Source organism: Calidris pugnax, unplaced genomic scaffold, assembly GCF_001431845.1.
Source record: "Calidris pugnax isolate Ruff unplaced genomic scaffold, ASM143184v1 scaffold148, whole genome shotgun sequence".
NCBI lineage: Eukaryota > Metazoa > Chordata > Aves > Charadriiformes > Scolopacidae > Calidris > Calidris pugnax.
In genome coordinates this window covers 881,939-901,680 of record NW_015090926.1, presented here as the reverse complement: position 1 = coordinate 901,680, position 19,742 = coordinate 881,939, and the positions used below count along the sequence as shown (strand labels likewise).

The 19,742-nt window shown below is 40.1% G+C and overlaps 1 protein-coding gene across 1 annotated transcript in view; it reads left to right on the top strand.

The window, feature by feature from the left end:
• The window catches only part of CAMK4 (calcium/calmodulin-dependent protein kinase IV), a 176,640-nt gene that overhangs the window by 107,944 nt on the left and 48,954 nt on the right, over positions 1-19,742 (top strand). Inside the window, exon 5 of the mRNA XM_014951461.1 lies at positions 4,449-4,521. Within this exon, the coding sequence (XP_014806947.1) occupies positions 4,449-4,521 (73 nt within the window). The remainder of the gene's footprint in view (positions 1-4,448; positions 4,522-19,742) is intronic.

Below are 19,742 nucleotides of genomic sequence, written 5' to 3'. Positions count from 1 at the left end.
CCCCCCCCCCCTCCCCTTCCTTGCCTATTCCTTTTGAAGAGCTTATAGCCGCTCATTGCAGCATTCCAGTCATGACTATCATCCCACCACGTTTCCGTGATGGCTACTATGTCGTTGCTGTCCTGCCGCACGATGGCTTCTAGCTCATCCTGTTTGTTGCCCATGATACGTGCATTAGCGTAGATGCACTTGACCTGGGCTATTGATTTCACCTCCATCTTTGGCCCTTGACACTCAGGTTCATTACCAGCGGGCCTGGTTTTGTCCCCTTCCCTCTTAACTATTGGCTTAAAGCTCTGACCGTGAGCTTTGTTAACTCTTAGCCTAGTGCCCTTTTCCCCTTTTGCTCAGTACTAAGTTTTTTGTAGCTCTGTCACCTGGCAGCCCAAGGCTTTTCCACCTGTGAGCTTCTAGCAGCAGCTTTGGTGGGGCGTCCGTGAGCTCTGGTTCAGGTTGGACAGTGGGGTGGGCTCTGTCGGGTGAGTGGACCCTGCAGGCAGGCAGGGACACATCTCGACACCCAAGTGAATAGGTCTGTTCCCAAGGGGCGTCTCCATCTCTGGTGGCGAGGAAGGAACTTCCCTGCTTCTCTTCATAGAAAGAGGCAGATTTGTCTCGAATATGTTCACATGTGCTTGGAAAGACAAGATTAAACACTAGGTTGTGTTTTAGGAGGCCTGTAGCTCGGTGTCCATCAGTACATACTCTGTTAGATGTGATGTGTTAGATATACAAGTGTAAACAACTGAATCAGCGTATTTCAATAAATACATACATGCAAACATAAAAAAGTGATTCTACACAAATGTGATTAGAATAGAATCTTAGCCACTTCACATTCTTGCTTGCTCTAGAGTGTCATCTTCGATTTGAAGTGCTGTCTTGAATTTCCTGGATGTTTGCAACACCAAATTCCTTGGTTTTCCAAGCTTTTTTGTTCTTTGACTTCGAGCATTTCTGCATCCCTTCTTCTGCTTCTTCTGGATTCCCTGCTGTCTTCCTCACAGTTTTTCTCTCCACCGCTCTTTTGGCCTACCTGGCTCTTTCATTTACATATCAAAGAGAGTATTTAATTAGTTCCTTATTGTTGCTGTTCCTGTCTTTCTGTCCTCTCAATGAGTGTTTAATCTTTCTTCATCCATGCTTTTCTTAAGGACCATTCTGTAAACTAAGTATAAATAATTGGGTTTGCTTCCATAATACGAAATAAGACATTTCTGCAGGTTTCCTTCCCATTAAGGAAAAAGGGCAATGAGTCACTGTTAATTTGCAGGCTGAAAATGAAAAATCCTTGTAAAGAAGCTTCATTGGTCTCAGGTAGGAGTGTTGTTATAATAAAGCAAACTGGCACACCAACCATTTGTATTATGTAAACTATCGCAGGGTGGATGGAAAAAATAGATATGCAAATCATCCCCCAGCATTGTTACAGGACCTAAACTACAGGGTAATCTTCTCTCAGTACTCTTCCCTACTGCCTAATAGCCAGGTTTTAGTTTTAAAGCACAGTGCCCTTAGAAATAAATTTTCGTCTTTAGCAAGAAGTACGTCTTTTTTCATGTACTGCTGTTAAAGAAAATTAGGTTTGCTACTTGCCACATTATTATTAAGAATTAGATTTGTATTCTCAACAAGTCTGGATTCTAGACTTCTGAAAAAAATAGGAAGTTAACTGCGTGTGACATAAGCTGTAATTGGCTTTGCCAGTGCACGTTATTCACATGTAACATCAGCGGATGAGTCAGGTGCGTTGCAGAATAATTCTGTAGTTGGTTTTATTGCTCTCCTGAAATATGGACCCACACTTCATTACATTTATAGATTGCAAAGTGTAAATTCACAATGGGTTCACCTTCAGTGCCTGTGCACTTCTTCTGTTGCATGTTTAACGTAAATAATGAGAGCAGTAACCTGCCCCTACCAACATATAGTTGTCTAAATTAGGGTGGGCTAGGTTTTACACGCTGTGATCAAGAAGGCAGTCTTGAGCATCAATTTCTCTTGTTTCTGGCTTATGGATGCTACAGACAGGAACCTGCTGGCTCTTGCTGAATACTTTGTTTGAATTAAAAAGGAGGAGGAAGCCAAACTAGTATATTTGGGGGAACAAAGGCCCAAGCAAGAGGGTCAGCAGGGCTCAGGTCTCACCATGTGACCCACCAGAGGGGGATGATTCAGCCTGAAATATCTAAGGAAGAATCTTACTTTCAAGCATAATGTAGCATTTTATTTATGATTTATTTGTAACCTCTTTCCCAAACTTGATGCTAAAAGCCTAACATAATGTCTCATTGAGTAAAATTTGCTTTTTTTATCCTTGTTGTTCAACGATAAGGTGGTAAGTTCAAGTAAAGTTCTCCCTGATGGTTTAAACAGATGACCAAAGCAGAGGAAGGGCTGGAGGTACAAAAATGCAAAGAAGGTAAGGCAGTGCATATGGAATGGTAGCTGAAGGGCTGCCAGAAAAAAAGGCTTCTAGAAATAAGGCCAAATAATTATGCAGCCAAGAAATCATGGTGAAATAGAAAAACTCCCACTTGAGAGGAATTGCTCGCTGTTACTGGTGCCGCCTGAATAGACTTAGATGTTTGTGAACACAATGGCTGTTAAGGTAAAGCGATAGCAGCTGGTTAGGAGTATCCCTGTATAGGCTATTTTCCGCAGTGCCATGCTTGTTACATCTGTTTCTGGTGGATTTTTATCTTTGCATTGTTTCTTAATCCGTATAATCATCTAATGAGTATGGAATAATGCTTTTCATATGTACATTAGTCAACATCTTTCCTGTCAGCTTTTGTAAAGCTGTAAGGAGTTGCACTGACAGTAGCTCTATGTGAGTCTGTTATTTTGGAGAAGGGATTAAAAGATACTGCAAAACGGGAGAAATAAAGAGAAAGAAGTATATCCTTCTTACCACAAGTAGAGTCTGTTTCTGGACCCTGAGGCAGAAGGTCTTTCCAGCAACTTTTGTCTTCAGACATTATAGGCTTCCTACTGTCCTGCTTCATGGGGGATTTAGAACACTGTTTTGTAAAACTGGCTCGTGTGTTTGCAGGAGATTGTTTTATAAAATGTCTCATAGGTACCACAGGTTCTGTTTCTAGACAGCATCTGTCTGTGTTTTCTTGGGTTTTGAAAAATGAATGTAGTAAAAACTGAACTTTCAGGTCAAAGAACTGACCTTTAAGGTAAATCTCTGAGGGAGACTACACTCTGTGTAGTTAAATACAATAGTAAAAAGACTGTTGGGTGTTTTAAATGGAGCATTAGTATGTGTTAATGGTAGATCCTTCTTTTATTAATTTCTTACAGTGCAAATCTGTGTCTTTTGCTGACTCTGATTAAACTGAACTATGGGTTTATGTAATGTTTCATTCTGTAATGGCAGTTCTTGGAGAACATGCAGTACAAATCCTGAGTCAGTCCCCAGACCCTGTGCCACTGGCCGTGTTCTTCTGATAGACTTGAGGTAGCACAGCTGGGCTACAGGAGGCCAACCCACAATTCTGCAATAACCCTTGCTGCCCTTTCTCGGCAGCATAGGATATAACATGTTGAAATTCAACGCTTCAGAACGTCATCGTAACACAAAAAAGTATTTTCTTTCTTGATGTTTTTATCATGGTAAGGTTCCAGGGAAATAACAGTACTAATGAAGAAAGTTGAGGTTTTGTTTGTTGTAATGAGGTTCAAGTGATGTAAAAGCAAAGGGAGAAAGACAACCAAGTTTTCTGGATCTTCAGAACTCATAAATATTGCTGAACTCACAATAAGGTGCACATGGTCAGCCTATTTACAAAATCAAGCTATAACATGTCATCTATACATAATAAACATGGCATACAGGTTATTTACATTAAGAGAAAAACCTATAGTTTTAGTTTTAATGAAACTGTGTTTCTTTAGCTACAGAGCACCCAGTTTTCTACTGATAGGAAAAAAATAGAAGTGTTCATCGCATTTTACTTAAGGGATAATTTGAAGCTACTAAATTTTTACACCAACCCTTTAACTTGAATAATTCAGATCTGTGTGTGAATAGCACAGTGCTTTTGTTTAATAAATAAATAAATAAATAAGGGCGGGGGGAAGATTAGGTTTATGTAAAAAAGTGAAAAAGCAGTTCCTAAAGGATACCTAGTTTTATTTGAGAGTAATTCAGATTTCCTGAATTTCAGAAAATTCCAAAACCTTTCAACTGAACGTGTATATATTATGAGCATTATCTACTTAATATTTTGTCTCCAATTTTTCATTTAACTGGGAATCAAAGGTAACTTAAATTGCAAAAGCGTTGTTTTCTATTCTTTAGGAGGCCCACCAGAGTGCTGGTCATATTTAAATTTGATTGTTTTCTAGCTCATTTTTGAAAAGAAGCTTTTGCCGGCACAGTTTATTTACCTTAATGCATAACACTGAACACAATTTCTCCTGTGCTTTTTCTGTAGGATTGTGGAAAAGGGTTACTATAGTGAACGAGATGCTGCTGACGCTGTTAAACAAATCCTGGAGGCGGTTGCTGTGAGTATTATCTAGCATCACATACTTAGCACCTAATTTTTCACCTGTAATGGCTCAATAAATACTTATGTGTGCAAGAAATAGAGTTCACTGTAGACAGTCCACACCAGTTCCTTTCTATAATTAATCTTGTATTGATTTTTTTTAAGGTAGTGGCACTTTGAAGGGCAAGAAGTGACTTTGAATGGCAGTTAGCAATACATGTCATGCCCTAAATCATCTGTTACAGTGGAGCGCATGCTCTGTCCAATCTCAAAAACCTGTGGGGTTCAGCACCGATCATCTTAGCCCCAAAAGTAATTCGAAATCTGTGGCACTTGTATAGTCTCTTGTTTATTTTTTGTGGAGTATGTCACAGTAATTTATTTGGAACCTTAAACAAAAGAGAGTACATTACTTTTCCTCTCAACTTAGAAAGATAATAGATTGACTGAACATGTTAGCTGGTGTAAAGAGTTATGAGAATTTGAGTCAGAGACTGCTGCAGAATATGCCATGAAAGTGATTACGCTTCATTTGCGGTTGTTGGCCTCAATGTGACCCGTCACAGGTTTTGCCACTGTGCAGGAGCATTTATACAAACAAGGCTCATTGCAAGGAAGTACGGACTACTGGGAAAGTCGATAGTGCAGGTTACAACATATCTGACCCGAAGTCAATTCTCACTGCTCTTCAAATTGCACGTACATACACAAAATGACAGTAATATTGAGAGAGAGCAGAACAAAGTTTGGTGCCAGTAGTTTGTGAAATTCCTAATATACTTTCTTCCTTTATGTTTTGTGAGGTTTTCAAACGGTTCAATTTTTGTACAACTATTTCACATTGTATTGCACAGAGAAAGGCATAAAGATTTTTGAGAAAGAAGATGAAGGCTTCTAGTGGTTACATACAGTATTTCTGTACATTATCCATACTTCTTGGCCACTTGTAGCTCTTCCATCTGATTTCACACCAGATGTTCACCAAACCAGCAATCAGATGCTGGGAAAGTACTTAAGAAATTAATTTGTCAAATGCCTAATCTATGTGCTAGGACTGATCCCTTGCAGTGCAGAAAAGAGGGGACACGTTGGGCAAGAAAAAACAGTCCAGCTGCCATTTCAGCTGGCACTCGGAGCATTTCAGACAAATTGTAACATAGAGACGTTTTACTTTGTGGAACTAAGATATTAGCAAGGCCTAAGGAGAGATAGGTGCTAAAGGTTTTGCCTTCTGCTGTGCCTGGCCGTCTGACTTCAGAGTCAGCAGGAGATATTTTGGATTCTATCCAGTGTCACTGTGTGTTTGTCTGCAGCAGACATTTGGGGTGAAGCAGCCAGGTAGCAGAACGACTGCAAAAATCTTGGAGCAGACACAAATGCCTAGAGGCTTGCAAATAGTGCAGATGGGACGTGACTGACTTTGGGTGTATTTCCAGACTGTCAAACTTATCAAACAAAAAAATGACTGTTGATCACATGGAAAAAAAGAAAGGTCAGCCTGAAGGGATCTTTTGAAGGATGGCAGTGGTGAGGCAGGATCTGTACAGATCATCCACGGAGATGCAGTGTCAAAAGATCTGTCTTCAGGAAAGGACTGGTGGTGATGATTGAGCTCTGTGGAAGGTACCTGGAGGTGAGAAAAAGTTAGTGTGGTTACAGCAGTAATGCAGTTACTCAGAAGGAACAGGCCAATTTGGGCATATTTACCTGGATAGTAACAAAATACCCCATTGTAGAAAACCCCTATAAATCATGGTTTGGCATGATTTTTAAATTTATTCACACTAAATAAGATGTAAGAAGTGGTGTTTACTGCAGTAACCAGGAATACTGCAAGACCATCATGTTCACTTCATGCTACTTTCTGAATGATCTGATGCTTACTGAGTCATACATGCAAAGTAATCTAAATTATACATCTAAGTTTAGTGGTCAGCATAATGCATTTTTATAAACTTCTTAAAATTAGGTCAGATTATTATTTTATGACCATTTTTTTTCTTTCAGTGGAAGTGCCCCAGTTAAGATGGTGGTACATTATTTATCATTCTTTTGCAAAAATGATGATTAAGTTTTGCTGAAAGATGTTTCAGAAGGTATTTCAGGTCTTTATTTTAAAAGTCAGGAACCAACTGAAGACCTTCAGCTTTTATGAATTGTAATAGCTTGGTTGAAGTCAATGGAACAGTGATGGATGAAAGCTAAGAAGCTGACCTCTATATTAGCATGCAATAATTTGGATTTTTATAGATCCTTATACTAGATCGCTAGCTAGGATGGACTATATTGACCTCTGTTCCTACAGCTGACACTGAACATCTAAGCCAAAGCTGGAAAAGCTATGGAAGTGGCAGTTCCCAACTTCGGATCTTTGCAGCCCATCTGAAATACTGTGTAGATTGGGCCCGTAAACCTGATAGAATGGCATTTGTGTGCAGAATGGGAATTAATGTTATAAACTGGAAAGTACTGCTGCAGCAGAGTAATCTTTCCAGAGTAAAAGGAAATATATCCATAGGTAATTCTTAAAACCAAATAATAGTACAATCCCCTCAGTAGACCATGCCAAGGAATACCCTCCTGGCACCAGGTAGGCATTTTGATCTCTGCACTTTTTAGAAATTGCTCTGAGCAAAAAAGTGTTCAGCCTTCCCTTGCTGAACTCTCTTGAACTAGTCTATCTACTTTTTTTCTAAATCCTTTGTTAAGGGCCATTACTGTAGTAATGGATCTGTCCTCACAGTGGATCATTAACTTAAGGAGGCATTATGTTGTCTTTTAGCAAAGGGGTTTTTTGACAGACTTCTAAAGGATTTAATCAAAAGTGTAGAGTGGGTTTTTAAAAGCAAATTTGCATTTTTGTCCAATTTCTTTTGAAATGGTTAAAGCACATGGACTAATACTCTTTAAAAAAAAGTAATCCTACAAAGCTTCTAGGTATATTTGTTTCTTGTAATATCTGAATACCTGTAAGCCTAGCTCTAACTGGCTTACTAAAAATTAAACAAGCAGAGTAGAACACAGAAAATGAGTCTTAATCTTCCAGGTTACAAACCAGCATAAATATATCAGACATCTGTCCTCCCAAGAACAGAGAAGATAACAAAACTGGTCTTGTTTTGAAGACCATGGCATCCTTTTTGCTTGTTTCAATGATTTTTCTCTTTGCTGGTTACATCTGATCTGGTGTTCCCAGTCTGTGACTGTATTTGCCCTTCGTGGGAACAAATTACCTTTTTTTCTCTCTTCCGCACCGTCACCTTTTCTATTATTCTTCCATTGTTCTTCAAGCTGGGAGATAGCTTCATTCATAAGATAAAAGGCTTGTACAAATCTAGGGCAAACCAGTTCCTCATCTTTTTAGCTCTTTGGCTGTTCAGAACAGGTAGGGAGGTTTTGTTGCTACCCAACATCTCAGAACAGAGTGAGTTTCATTCCTGAGAGAGGATGCATTCAAGGGCAATCTCTCTCGGCACATCATTGTCCTTTACCTCCTTCTCAGAGGATCAGATGTATGCAGTGGGGTTTTCTTGCGTGCTTATTCTGGTAGCGGTTTTTTTATTTTGTGTAATTAATGAATGATCCTGAGGCCAGATACTCTCTGCCTGGCTTGCAGAATTAGCTATTGATGTTACGGAATTTAAATAATCCTTGAAATATTGGTCAGAAAAAGACACACACATTTTCTGTAAGGGACATCTACTGTTTAACTGATCCAACTTAAGAAAGTGGCACTGATTTTTTGTGGGTTTTTTAATGTGTACTTTCAAAATCTTATATTTGTCACTAAAAATAAACCATGTTCCTTCTTGCCAACTCTGCATTAATGTCAAAGTGATAGGTTTCTGCTTGAGGGTTGAATTAGTCTTTTCATTATATTTAAATTTAAAATTATTTTTAACAGTTTACTTTTTGTAATTAGGGTAGTTACTAGCATACCTTCTATATGTAGTTTTGAACTCGTCCAGTAGTCTTTAAGTAATTTCCCATCACATTTTATAATAGGTTGTTTTATTATGACTGGCCATTATCTTGTCTAGATAGGGACATTTTCCTGTAGGTATATGTGGAACCCCCTTTGTTTTCATTTTTTTATGTCAGTTTTCTACCACTTCAAGCATCATTGTATGCCCACACTTCTATTCAGTTCCTTGTCAGCTTAAATTCACAGAGAGCATGCTGAATTCTCAGCTGCAATTGCAAAGACTGAGGGCACTTAGCCTCTTGCAGGTTTGAGAGGGAAAATCTAGATTAAAGGATTCTATTAATTTCAGTGAACTTTGATCTGTCCGATAATGAGCTGTATGATAGTAGGTAAGAACCTGCCCCAAATGTGCAGCTTGCAAGTGTATTTTACAGACCCTGAGGCACTGGTGTCTCTAACGATTAGAGCTTAGACCAAATGAGGTAATCAGACTTTTAAAGACTGGGTGAGAACCAGAGGAATTTATTAAAATATTTGGGGGTTCTGGCATTCAAAGAAAAGTGGACATTAGGTAAAGATGAAGAAAAGGTTTCATTTTTCCTATACAATCATTGAGTTAGTGTTTGCTGGAGAAAGCGGTGACCAACAGATTTTAGTTTTTGCCACCAGTAACGAGCTGAACTTAACCAGGGTATAATCGTCACAGAATTCTGAAATTCTGAACATGGCTAATGTGTTATATTATCAATATACACTTAGTCAGGCCTAAAAAGGCACACTGTTAAGAAGAATAAGAATACTGAGACAAACAGGAAAGAAACCCAGGGCTCAATTCTGTAGAAAATAAAGTTAAATTCCACAAAAGAAAATGGCAAGGACACCTAAGTATTACAGAATCACAGTATTACAGAATCATAGAATAACAGAATGATATGAGGTTAGAACTCCCCTGCCAAAACAGGTCCACCTAGAACAGGTTGCACAGGAACATGTCCAGGTGGGTTTTGAATGTCTCCAGAGAAGGAGACTCCGCCACCTCTCTGGGCAGCCTGTTCCAGGGCTCTGCCATCCTCAACGTAAAGAAGTTCCTCCTCATGTTTAGATGGAACTTCTTATGTTCCAGTTTGTGCCCATTTCCTCTTGTCCTATCCCTGGGCACTACTGAAAAAAGACTGGTCCCATCCTCTTGGCACCCACCCTTTAAGTATTTATAGGCGTTTATCAGATCCCCCCTCTGTCTTCTCCAGACTAAAAAGACCCAAGTCCCTCAGCCTTTCCACATAAGAGAGATGTTCTAGTCCCCTAATCATCTTTGTAGCCCTTTTCTGAACCCTCTCCAGCAGTTCCCTGTCGTTCTTGAACTGGGGAGCCCAGAACTGGACACAGTACTCCAGATGGGGCCTCACCAGGGCAGAGTAGAGGGGGAGGATGACCTCCCTCGATCTGTTGGCCACACTCTTCTTGATGCACCACAGGATGACACTGGCCTTCTTGGCCTCAAGAGCACATTGCTGGCTCATAGATACATGATTACATGAATCATGGATTACAACACGGGATAAAGACCTGTGCAAAATAGTAACCAAACTGGGGAATAGTGTATGTAAGAGGAGGAATCTAATGCATGATAGATGTAGATATTGAAGAACATTGACTTCCTCTCTTTAAAAGATTTTGCAAAAGATTTCTGTTTTTATAGGGAGGCGTTTGCACCTTCGGATGTCTCCCCATTCCCTGGTGAATCCTGAGTGTTTTCCATTCTCCCTTTGGTTTTCTGAGTCTGTTCCTGGCATAAATATTGTTCAGGGTATGGTTAGGAAGAAGCAGCTGTTCTGATCTAAAGCTACCAAAACCCATCGATCTCTGCTTTTCCAATGGGCGAGGAAGGGGAATTGTAAAATTTTGTCAAATTTTCAGAATGTTTGCTTGAAAGTGGCATCTCATTAACTTGCAGATTTAGGCCGGATTCAGTGTGTTTATTGCATATGCTGGTGTTACTGAATTGAAAAGAGGTACAGCATCTATCTGCAGTTAAAAGCACTGTTGCAATTCAACTGAGGAAATGTATAATGAGAGTGCTTATTTGTTGTCGTTCTTAGAAAAAAAAAGTTTTCAATATGCAGGAGAAATTTTTTATTACTTTTGTGGTAATTCATGCAGGGAAAAACACAACATAGAAAACCTAGCCACTGAATCAGTTTTCTTTCTTTGTGCTAATTCTCCATGTAACTCCTGTCACTGTAGTGGCGTGGAGCACTGTTAGTTTTAAGCTTGCCTGGGAGGTAAGGATTGCTCACAGAAAGTGAACTTGAACCTTCAGGGAGATGTGATGTTGATACCCATGTCCCTGAGCTGAGAGGTGCCGGTGGCCCAAGAGGTTCAAGACCTGTCCCGTTCATTCTGATTTTTATAGCAAAGCAGATCTTGGGGTGTTTGGTGCCCCTTTTTAATTGATGAAGCACAAAGCCCTTAGTGTGCTTTCTTCTTATCAGATTATCAGGTATAATATCCTGTAAAGACTGTGAGGATATATCATTTTGCCTGCCAGATTTCTCTCTATATATATTTGTTGTTGGTTTTTATTTGTTTTACACTTTGTCATATAATGTCTTGGGTCGTTCTACACATCAGACATGTCAAATGGGCTGCAGGTAGAGGATACCCAAGATGTGGTTTTTGAAATGCCTTATTGTCACATAGAGTCTTGACTGGGGCTGTAATGGACACCACCTCTCCTGACAATTTTTTAGTAAGGTGGTCTTCATCTTTGCCTGCCAGTTTGCTCCCAGTTCAGCAACTGTGAGTGAAAAACTCCTAGAAGTATAACTTTATCCAACAGTAGTCTTTGCTCTCTGTCCTCCTTCTGTCCCCAAAGCTTGTTCTTGTCCTGAGTGCACTCAGGAGCTGTCTGTCTAGTGTCCTAAAGCTCTGGTGTGTGAAGAATATGTACAAAGCTGTACGTGTTTCTGGGCTTCTTCATAGCAGCTGTCAGCGTTAGCTGCTGATATTTCAGATAGTCGTCCTGTTCTTAGGAAGAGGACTGGGAGACAAAAGTCTTTGAACTTCCCTGGACCACATGAAAAGGAGAAAAATGTGTTCCAAGTGGAGCTGACCTCCTTCAGTGTCCTGTCACCTTGAAGAGTAAAACAAAATCAAACCAAAAAACCCCACCCTTTCTACCCTTTGTGGCTGGGCAATATTTTCTTTTGGCTTGTTGAGGAGGATAAAGAGGAAAATGTACTCTTCTGTGTGACCAGCCACGTTCTCCACCTGATTTGCAGGGATGGCTTGCAGTAGCTGCAGTGTTGACACTGCTAAGTGTTCTTCATTGAAGAAGCAATAGTCATTTCGTAATTGTGGCTTTTTCGGGGCAAATGAATTTGTATTTAAAAAAGATAACTGTAGCAAACTAACATAAAATTCAAATTTCCATATATTCAAGTTCTGCTGCATTTCTCAAAACCTGGCTTTAAAAAGTTAATTTTTATTAAGAGAGTTCAATTTTTAGAAAACATTAACGAGTGATGACATTGACACATCTGGACATATCCAGAGTTTGTTCCTATTAGTTACACATAAATAATTTTACTCAAATGTGAAAGTGACATTGAAAGGGAGAATTACAAAAACAAATTCTGGAATATTGCCACATAACCGAATTGGCCAACAGAAATGGAGGATAGTGGAACCATCCCTATAAAGAAATGTAGCAATATGTCTAGTACCAGCTAAAAATTCTGGTCATTGCAGAAGTGTGGCCTGAAGTAACAAGGCATCCAACATTTTCCAAGTCCTCTCCTTTTATTGACATCTTTTATTGGTAGTTTGCAGTTTATTCACAGAAAAGAAAAAGAGGAGTCCCCTTCTTAATAGGTAGTCATTGGCAGAGAAATACAGGAGGGTTCTGAATTTTTAATTGTGAGAACTAGGTTATATGATAAATGTTTTAAAGCTATTTAGATCAAGAGTTGAAGATCCGCTACCTGAACATCAACTGCAGTAGTGTTTGTGCACCTATTCATCATGTTTCATTATTTCCCATAGTTAGTTTCTTCAGCTATGATCACTCAAGCAGCATGCTTAAAAAATTGGGGTTTTGTAAAATATTGTCTTTGCTTACAAATTGCTAATGTCAAAAATGAAATGTTAAGGACATCTGCATGGCTTATGGCAGTAGGCCTTGCACAAATTGAGCATGTGAAGCTCTGCAGAGCTGTGCAGAAATCAGATACATGCTTTTATCCATTTCCAGTTAAATGCCTAGCTGGAATTATGCTTAAGTGGATAAGAGATTTGCACATTTGTGCATGATATGCAAGCATGCCATACATAAATCTAAGAGCAATTTGAAAATTACACTGAGAGCATCCGCTTTTTATTCAAATAAATTTACTAAAATAGATGTAAAGCTCTAATTACAAATTGGGCTCTCTCATCTGTTAAAGCATTGAAATTATTACTATTCTTTGATATTTTCTTTTGCTTAATTGAAAGATAGCTTGTTTTCTGAAAATATAGATTAATATAGAGCTTAAAATCTCTCTGAGCTAGGAAACAATAAAGACCTTTGCTTCATCCAGATGGTTTCCCTATACCCAAGGGCGTAACTGCATTGCTGCATAGTTATGTTCTTTAGGGAAAGTATGTGAAAATCAATATCATGCATGTTATTTTGTGAAGTCCCAATTATACTACAGGCTGTTGGAAGCAGAGTCAGAGGGGAAGGAGAGCCATCAGGTTCAACCTCAGCCCTGATGGCCAGTTTTGCAGCCCTTGCATCTGTCTCTGCTTCCCATCAAGGCCGTGCCCAAAAGGGGTTTCTCCACTGGGCTGCCTGCCTTTTTCTCTGTCACAAGCAACACGCCAGATTTCCTCTCTCCCCTCTATCCACACATAGGATATGTTTCTGACTTCATCACGCATTTAAAAAGGCAACAGAACACAATTGCTTTCTTTTGTACTGCATCATTTTTAGCTTCAAAGCAGTTTACCTAGTATGCAAATCACAATTATAATTATATTTTCATAGGCAAATAACAGCACAAGAAAAAATATGGAGATTAGTCTCCATAATAAGAACCATGTACTGTCTGATGTGATCTTGCGTGTAGCCTCTTGAAATGTCACAAACACCCCCATTAATAGTGATTGTAGTAGACTGCAAAATAAAGATGTTCTAACAATGTTTCTTAAAAGGACTTCCGTAAATAAACATGCCTCATATGCATAATAAACCCTATATATCAAGGCAGGGTGTCAAACAGAGGAGGAATGAAATAATAGGGGAGTCTTTTCATTTGCATGCATATGCCTTCTTATAATTGCAGTCGACGAAAGCAGGCGGGAACCAATGGTTGGTCTGGTATCAAGGTTTGTTTTGCAGGGCAATTATAACCATTCTTCCCTTGAATATGAACTGCAAGCATTGCCACAGACATGGCATGCAACTTTGTGACTTGTAGGGAGAATTGACTGTATCCATCCAAAGGCATTGTTGTTGGGGTTTTTTAATTAAAAACATATTTGCCATTTGATGTATTCCAGGCACAAAGTATTTATTTCTTCAAAATTTATTTGTGAGGCTTGAAGGTGAATCTTCTCTGAGAGGGATGATTTAACACATCACATACAGAGATGACCCCATGGAAGCCAGGAAATCATCTTGGCCTTTTCTTCCGTTTGGTGACAACTTTTTCACAAGGGCTTTGTGAGCGTCCCAGGGAGACCTTTCTAGCACATTGCTGTCAAGATAAATAAGCAAGTAGGTAAACTGTTCAAGTTACATAGGAAACCTATTGAAGTGCTGCCACTGCCTGGGAGAGGATTGCATTTGTGTCCTAAATGTGCTATTTCTGAAGCAACGTTAAGTAATGGTTTCATACATAGGATAATCTGTTTAGAGGATGATTTTGAATGAGTAGCTTCATCATTTTGCTAGCTTCCATTGGTTTGTTTTTTGTATTTGTTGTGACCAGATTTAAAACTAATTTTTCCTGTTCATGATGCATTTAAATTGTTGGAAGGGAAATAGAGTGTGTTTTATTATGTCACCAGTCTGATTTATCAGTATCTTGATTCAGAACTATTTTGTTAGAAACATTTTTGGAGACCTGTTTTAAGCTGAGTGCAAAGCTCCTTTTGCAGCACACAGAGACAAGAAGATTTACAGTCAAAAGAGTCTGGCAATGCTGCCATCAGCAGTAAGGAAATGACGGTATTGTATTTGCTATTATCTCTAATAGAGGAAGTGGAATAAGCACTAATGATCATGCTGCAGATCTACTGTATTACAGTTAATGTCCAGGGCAGCAAAATGTCAGGGTCATATTTGCTAAGTTGTTATCGTCTTAAATTTTGCTTTCATCTAAATACGGTGTCCTTCACTTGTCCTTCACCAATTTTGGAAACAAGTTACTACAGTATTAATTTTGAAAAGTATTTGGAAATTATTAGTTAGCTGTTGTTCTAACTCCGAACACACCACAAAGACAGTGCCAAATACTGCTGTTTTCACGCCAGTGCCTGCAGCTGATTCTTATTCCAAGAGACTGAAATTTGCAGGGAGGTTGTTGTCTAAGAACTGATGAACGATTCGAGGATTCGACCTCTTCCCAATTTATCTCAGGCAGATGGGCAATGTGCCTGTACCTTCGTTTACAAGATGGGTTGTTGAAAATACTGTGTGAGGAGAGGGCTCACCCAGTGCAAAGGCTGTGTCTGCCTGATTAACTAATCTTTGGGGAATCATTTGGTGATGGCCAGGCCACCCCATTTAGAGGGGGAATGGCCTGGCACAGGGACCAAGCTCTGTGCCGACACGTGGTCTGTGTCTTGGCTTCTGACAGCCACCCACTTCTCTTCTGTATGCTAGCAGGCACACTGTTAGCAATTAATAAAGCACAAGTAAAGGAAAAAGCCGCCTTTATCTCAAACTCTATCCTGATAATACTCCTTTTTTACTGAAATTTTTATCACATGTTGTGCAAACTGTCATGCAGGGACTTGGCATCCAAATGTCTGTCCCTGTGGAATGTAGAAGGTATACAGTCTGTATCTACAAACTATACATGTCACTATAGGCGCCTGGCAAGGCCCTGAAGCTTCTGGGCTGGAGAAGCTTCTAAAGGTCCTTGCATGCTGTGTCAAAACAGTAAAAAACTAGCAATTGGATGCTATGGAGAGGGTCAGGAAGGATTCATGGCAAATCCCAATGGAGACTGAGGAGGTCTTGCCTCAGAAATTGCCCTAGGGCAAATATCAAAGTAGAACACTGCCCAGCAGTGCATGAATAGATAGAGGAGAAGTGCTAACTGGCACTGGAGGAGCATCACCAGGAACTACTGCTCTTCACGCAAACCTTGATAAAGTAGTAGTTGTGGGGACGGATACTGCACTGCTTCTCTAAGGGCTAAAAGGCATCTAGTTAAATGTTACATTAAACTCCCTAAAACTTTTCTAAGGTTTGAGGAAACCATACAGAGGGTTAATAACTTTTAGAGAATTCAGTGTGGTGAGAAGGGCCTGAGCACATCCCTGTACAAGAAGCCTCCCCTTGTCCCCTGCACAGACACCAGCCAGAGGACAGGAGCAGGCCCAGGCCCTGCGGTGTGCTACCAGGCAGGATGTCGCTTTCCCAAGGAACCTTTGCAGAAGTTACTTCTTTGTCCCCGAAAAGATTTGCTGAAGCCTAGGGAGGCCCCTTTCTTCAGCTCTCCCCATCCACAGGGCTGTGGTTTTCCGTCTCCCAAGCCTGCTGTGCCTGCAGACCTAAGCAAGGACAGGATTGTCTCCCTGTGTCTTGATGTTCCTTCCTCAGTAATCATGGTAAGCTTAAAAACACATTGATTGTTCAGAAGAAAATTGCAAGTGAACTTGTAAAAAAAGAAAGACATTTGCAACAAAATTGCTCAGTAGTACTCTTACAGCATGGTGCAATTTTTAGTCTCCAATTTCATAGTGCTGGACTGACTAGATAGCAGGCTCCCAGCAAAAAGGCTATTTACAAAATTACCTTTTTTGCATTAGGTAATATAGAAACTTACCCAAATCTCCTTGGTTGTTGTTCGAAGAAATGCTAAGAGAATTTCTGCTCTCTTCAGAGGAGATTCCTGATGTGCCAAGGGGGTGGCATGAGCTAAGATTGACAGACATTGGTCAATCTTAAACAGGCTGTGTAATAATTTATCAGTCATTGTTTCAGATAAGTGGCTCCATTTCTGTGGCCCTGAAACTTACTCCCTTGAGAATCCTTAATGATCCCCTGATACGCCAGCAGCTGTGGATATTTTGGAACTTGTAATGAGTCTGGTTTTCTCCCTTTGCATTTACTCTTTCATGATACCTTTTAAGTCCCTGTGTGACCAATTTTACATGGTGTTCTCATACAAGTTTGCTGGCGTGTGCAGGTTGCTTTCTGAACTCTTTCACCTCTATTTTTAATGTTTCTCAATAACTGTCAGCAAAACTAGTGATTGTCTTGGCTTTAAATCACGCACACATCCTTCTTTTCAGATGAGGTTTTCATAGGCTCCTGTGTCTGAAGATCCAAACTCTAGTAGAACTGAATAATGAAGTTAGTGTTTTCAGGAATCAGTGCCACTTCATGCTTATCACTCCAGTGGATTTGGAGTGCATGATAGTGCAGATTACTTCTGCAAGTAGCAAGAGCAAGAAATAATGAGAGAGGGTATATGTAAGAACCGGGGTGTCTCCTTGGTTCGGGTAGTGTGTGATCAGGGGCTTTTTCAGCATAGGCCTTCTAGATTTATTACATGGTGCTAAAAGGATTAAGTGGTGCACAGCCAATGGTAGTTCAGTTTCCAGGCACTGAGAAATTTGAATAGTGCTGGATGTGAGGGCGTTGGTGGATTTTCTGCCACAAGTCCTTGTACAATAGTAATGATGGGCAGCAGCTGGAGTGTAAACAAACAGTATATTGGGCTGTGTTTTTCCAAATACCCTGTTCAGCTGAGTCCATCTTAGAAGCAGCAATAGCAGAAAATCAGTATGCTGTCACTTAGGAAGTAAACAAACACATCTTTTATTGCTTGGGTTTTAAAATTATTTTGTTGTACCATTGTGGTTTCCCATCTTTAAAGTATTATCATACTTTTTGGTAATAAAATATGGTAATTCTGGATTTCATTTTAGTGTGCAAGATTTAGCAATTATAGAGCTAGGTACCATAAACCATCAGGTCTCCAAGTCGGTCCTTTTTTCTTCCATTTGACTATGCCTGCTTCACTGATGTTCTTGTATCTTTCTATGTGACACATTTATGCATGCTTTTATGTTGCTATAAAGAACTTTGAAAGGCATGCAATAAAAAACTCTCTGTTTTAAAGCCTTAAAGTTATATCCTTCATTTAAAAATCTAGTTTTAATATAAGACTCCATTATGATGTGATAAGATGTATTATGGAACATTGTTGCTAACAAAAAAATTCAACGTGGCTTTCTGCGCAGATACAACACCCTAGAAGAAGTTTGCACGTGTGCATGTCTGGAAGGATGAATAATTGAACAAACTCACAAACTAGAAACTTCTAACAGCTCCACATCTCTCACAAATAAGAGTTCTCTCTTCCTGCAAGCACACTTCATTGAAATGTCTTTAATTTGAGCACTACATGAGAGCTCAGATGTATACTGAAGATGCATCTTGTCTTGTAGTCTTTCCCTTGGTGACAGGACTAAAAAGATCTCTTTTCTCTTCCTAGCTGCTTAATTTTTCCAACCTAGGGAGAGAGATGGTTGGTAAAGTCTCAAATGTCTTGGTTTCCTGTAAAATGTGCTTGAAATCAGTCAATTGGCTGAAAAATTATTAGTGGGAATGAGTAGACAGGCTCCTTAAATCTCCTTCCTCAAAAAAGAAAGGCTAGAAGACACAAATTTGGTGCTGCCAATGTCCTGATGAGCACATCTGTGGAAACAGGGTTTCCCTTCCCAACTGTCTTCATCTCAGTCCTTGTTTTTGCTTCTGACACCCTCCCTCTGACTTCATTTCTCAGTGGAAATCCAAAGTTGGAAGGACCAACAAGCCGGCAAGTGCTGGTTCACTGCTGCAGGCTGCCAACGTGCCGCAGCTCCCCACCTGATGTGAACTGACAGTCGCTTGGTGTGAGCTACCAACGTCCCTTCAGAGAGGTGCCTCCACCACTCAGCTGCTGCTGCTGCTTCTGCTTCAGGTGTGCAGGGGTCCTGCTGCCACACGCAACGGCAGAGGGAGGTTCCTGTCATTCCCCTGCCGGCGCAGATGCTGGTGCAGATGTGCATGGCTGGGGTTTGTCCATCTTTGCCTTCTCTGCAGGAGTTGCTGGAGGGGTCTGTTCCCCTCCACGGGGGATGTTTTCCCTGAGTCCCGTTCTCCAAGTGATGCAGCACAGTGATGCCACCTGCTCTGTACTCAGCTCTGGGTTTTTGCAGAGAGCGGAGGAGCCAGCAGGACGGGCTGCGGTAGCTTATGTGAGTGTTAGCTCATGCTCCAGCAGATAAAATGATCTCTCTCATGATGAACCATCCTGGGCGTTGCAGCACAGCAGGCTGCTTTCAGCACATCTGTAATGAAGGCCACGTGTGTGCCGTTCAAACACAGCAAACCACGGCACCTGCATTCACATACGAGAAAGGAAAAAGGGCTGCAGTTGTGTCTGGGAACACAGCATAACTCTTCATGGTGCCTGTAACCCATCTGTCCTGAGGGGTCAATTTGCCAGTGCTTATTCCCTTGCTTGAATGTAAGGATGCAGTGGCAGAACTGATGAGGGCGAAGTGTAAAAGAGAGGTCTGTCTTCTCCAAGAAGGTTGAAATACATTTGAAAGGGTGGGAAATGATTCAGTGTTCATTCATAAATTGAAGTCTTGGTGGTATATATTTTGTAAATTATGGATTCTTCTGTTCACCTATCCATTAGTAAATCAGAAGGATGAATATAAGCCAAGTTTTGTTGATTAGAACAGCGTAGTTTTAGACAAAATACTCCTAACAAATAAGAGAGAGCCTTACTATTTTGAAGGATTTATCTGGTTTCCTGTGCAAGCATGACTCCCTGCAATAATAACCAGTCAAAAGAAATTAGTAAGTCTGCAAATAAAATCAAAAGCTAAGCTCTGAATTATCGAATAAGATAGTGTGAAGAAAAATCTGGTAACATACAGAGAAGCGAACTCAAAGACAAAATGTTATATATTTTGCCTTTAAATACTCATGGGGTCACTGAAGCTTGCAGCAAGGATCAGCTGCAGCATGCCACTTTTGAGTATAAAGTAGCAAATTCCAGCCCTGCAGGTTTTTGCACTCGTGTCCATGTGAG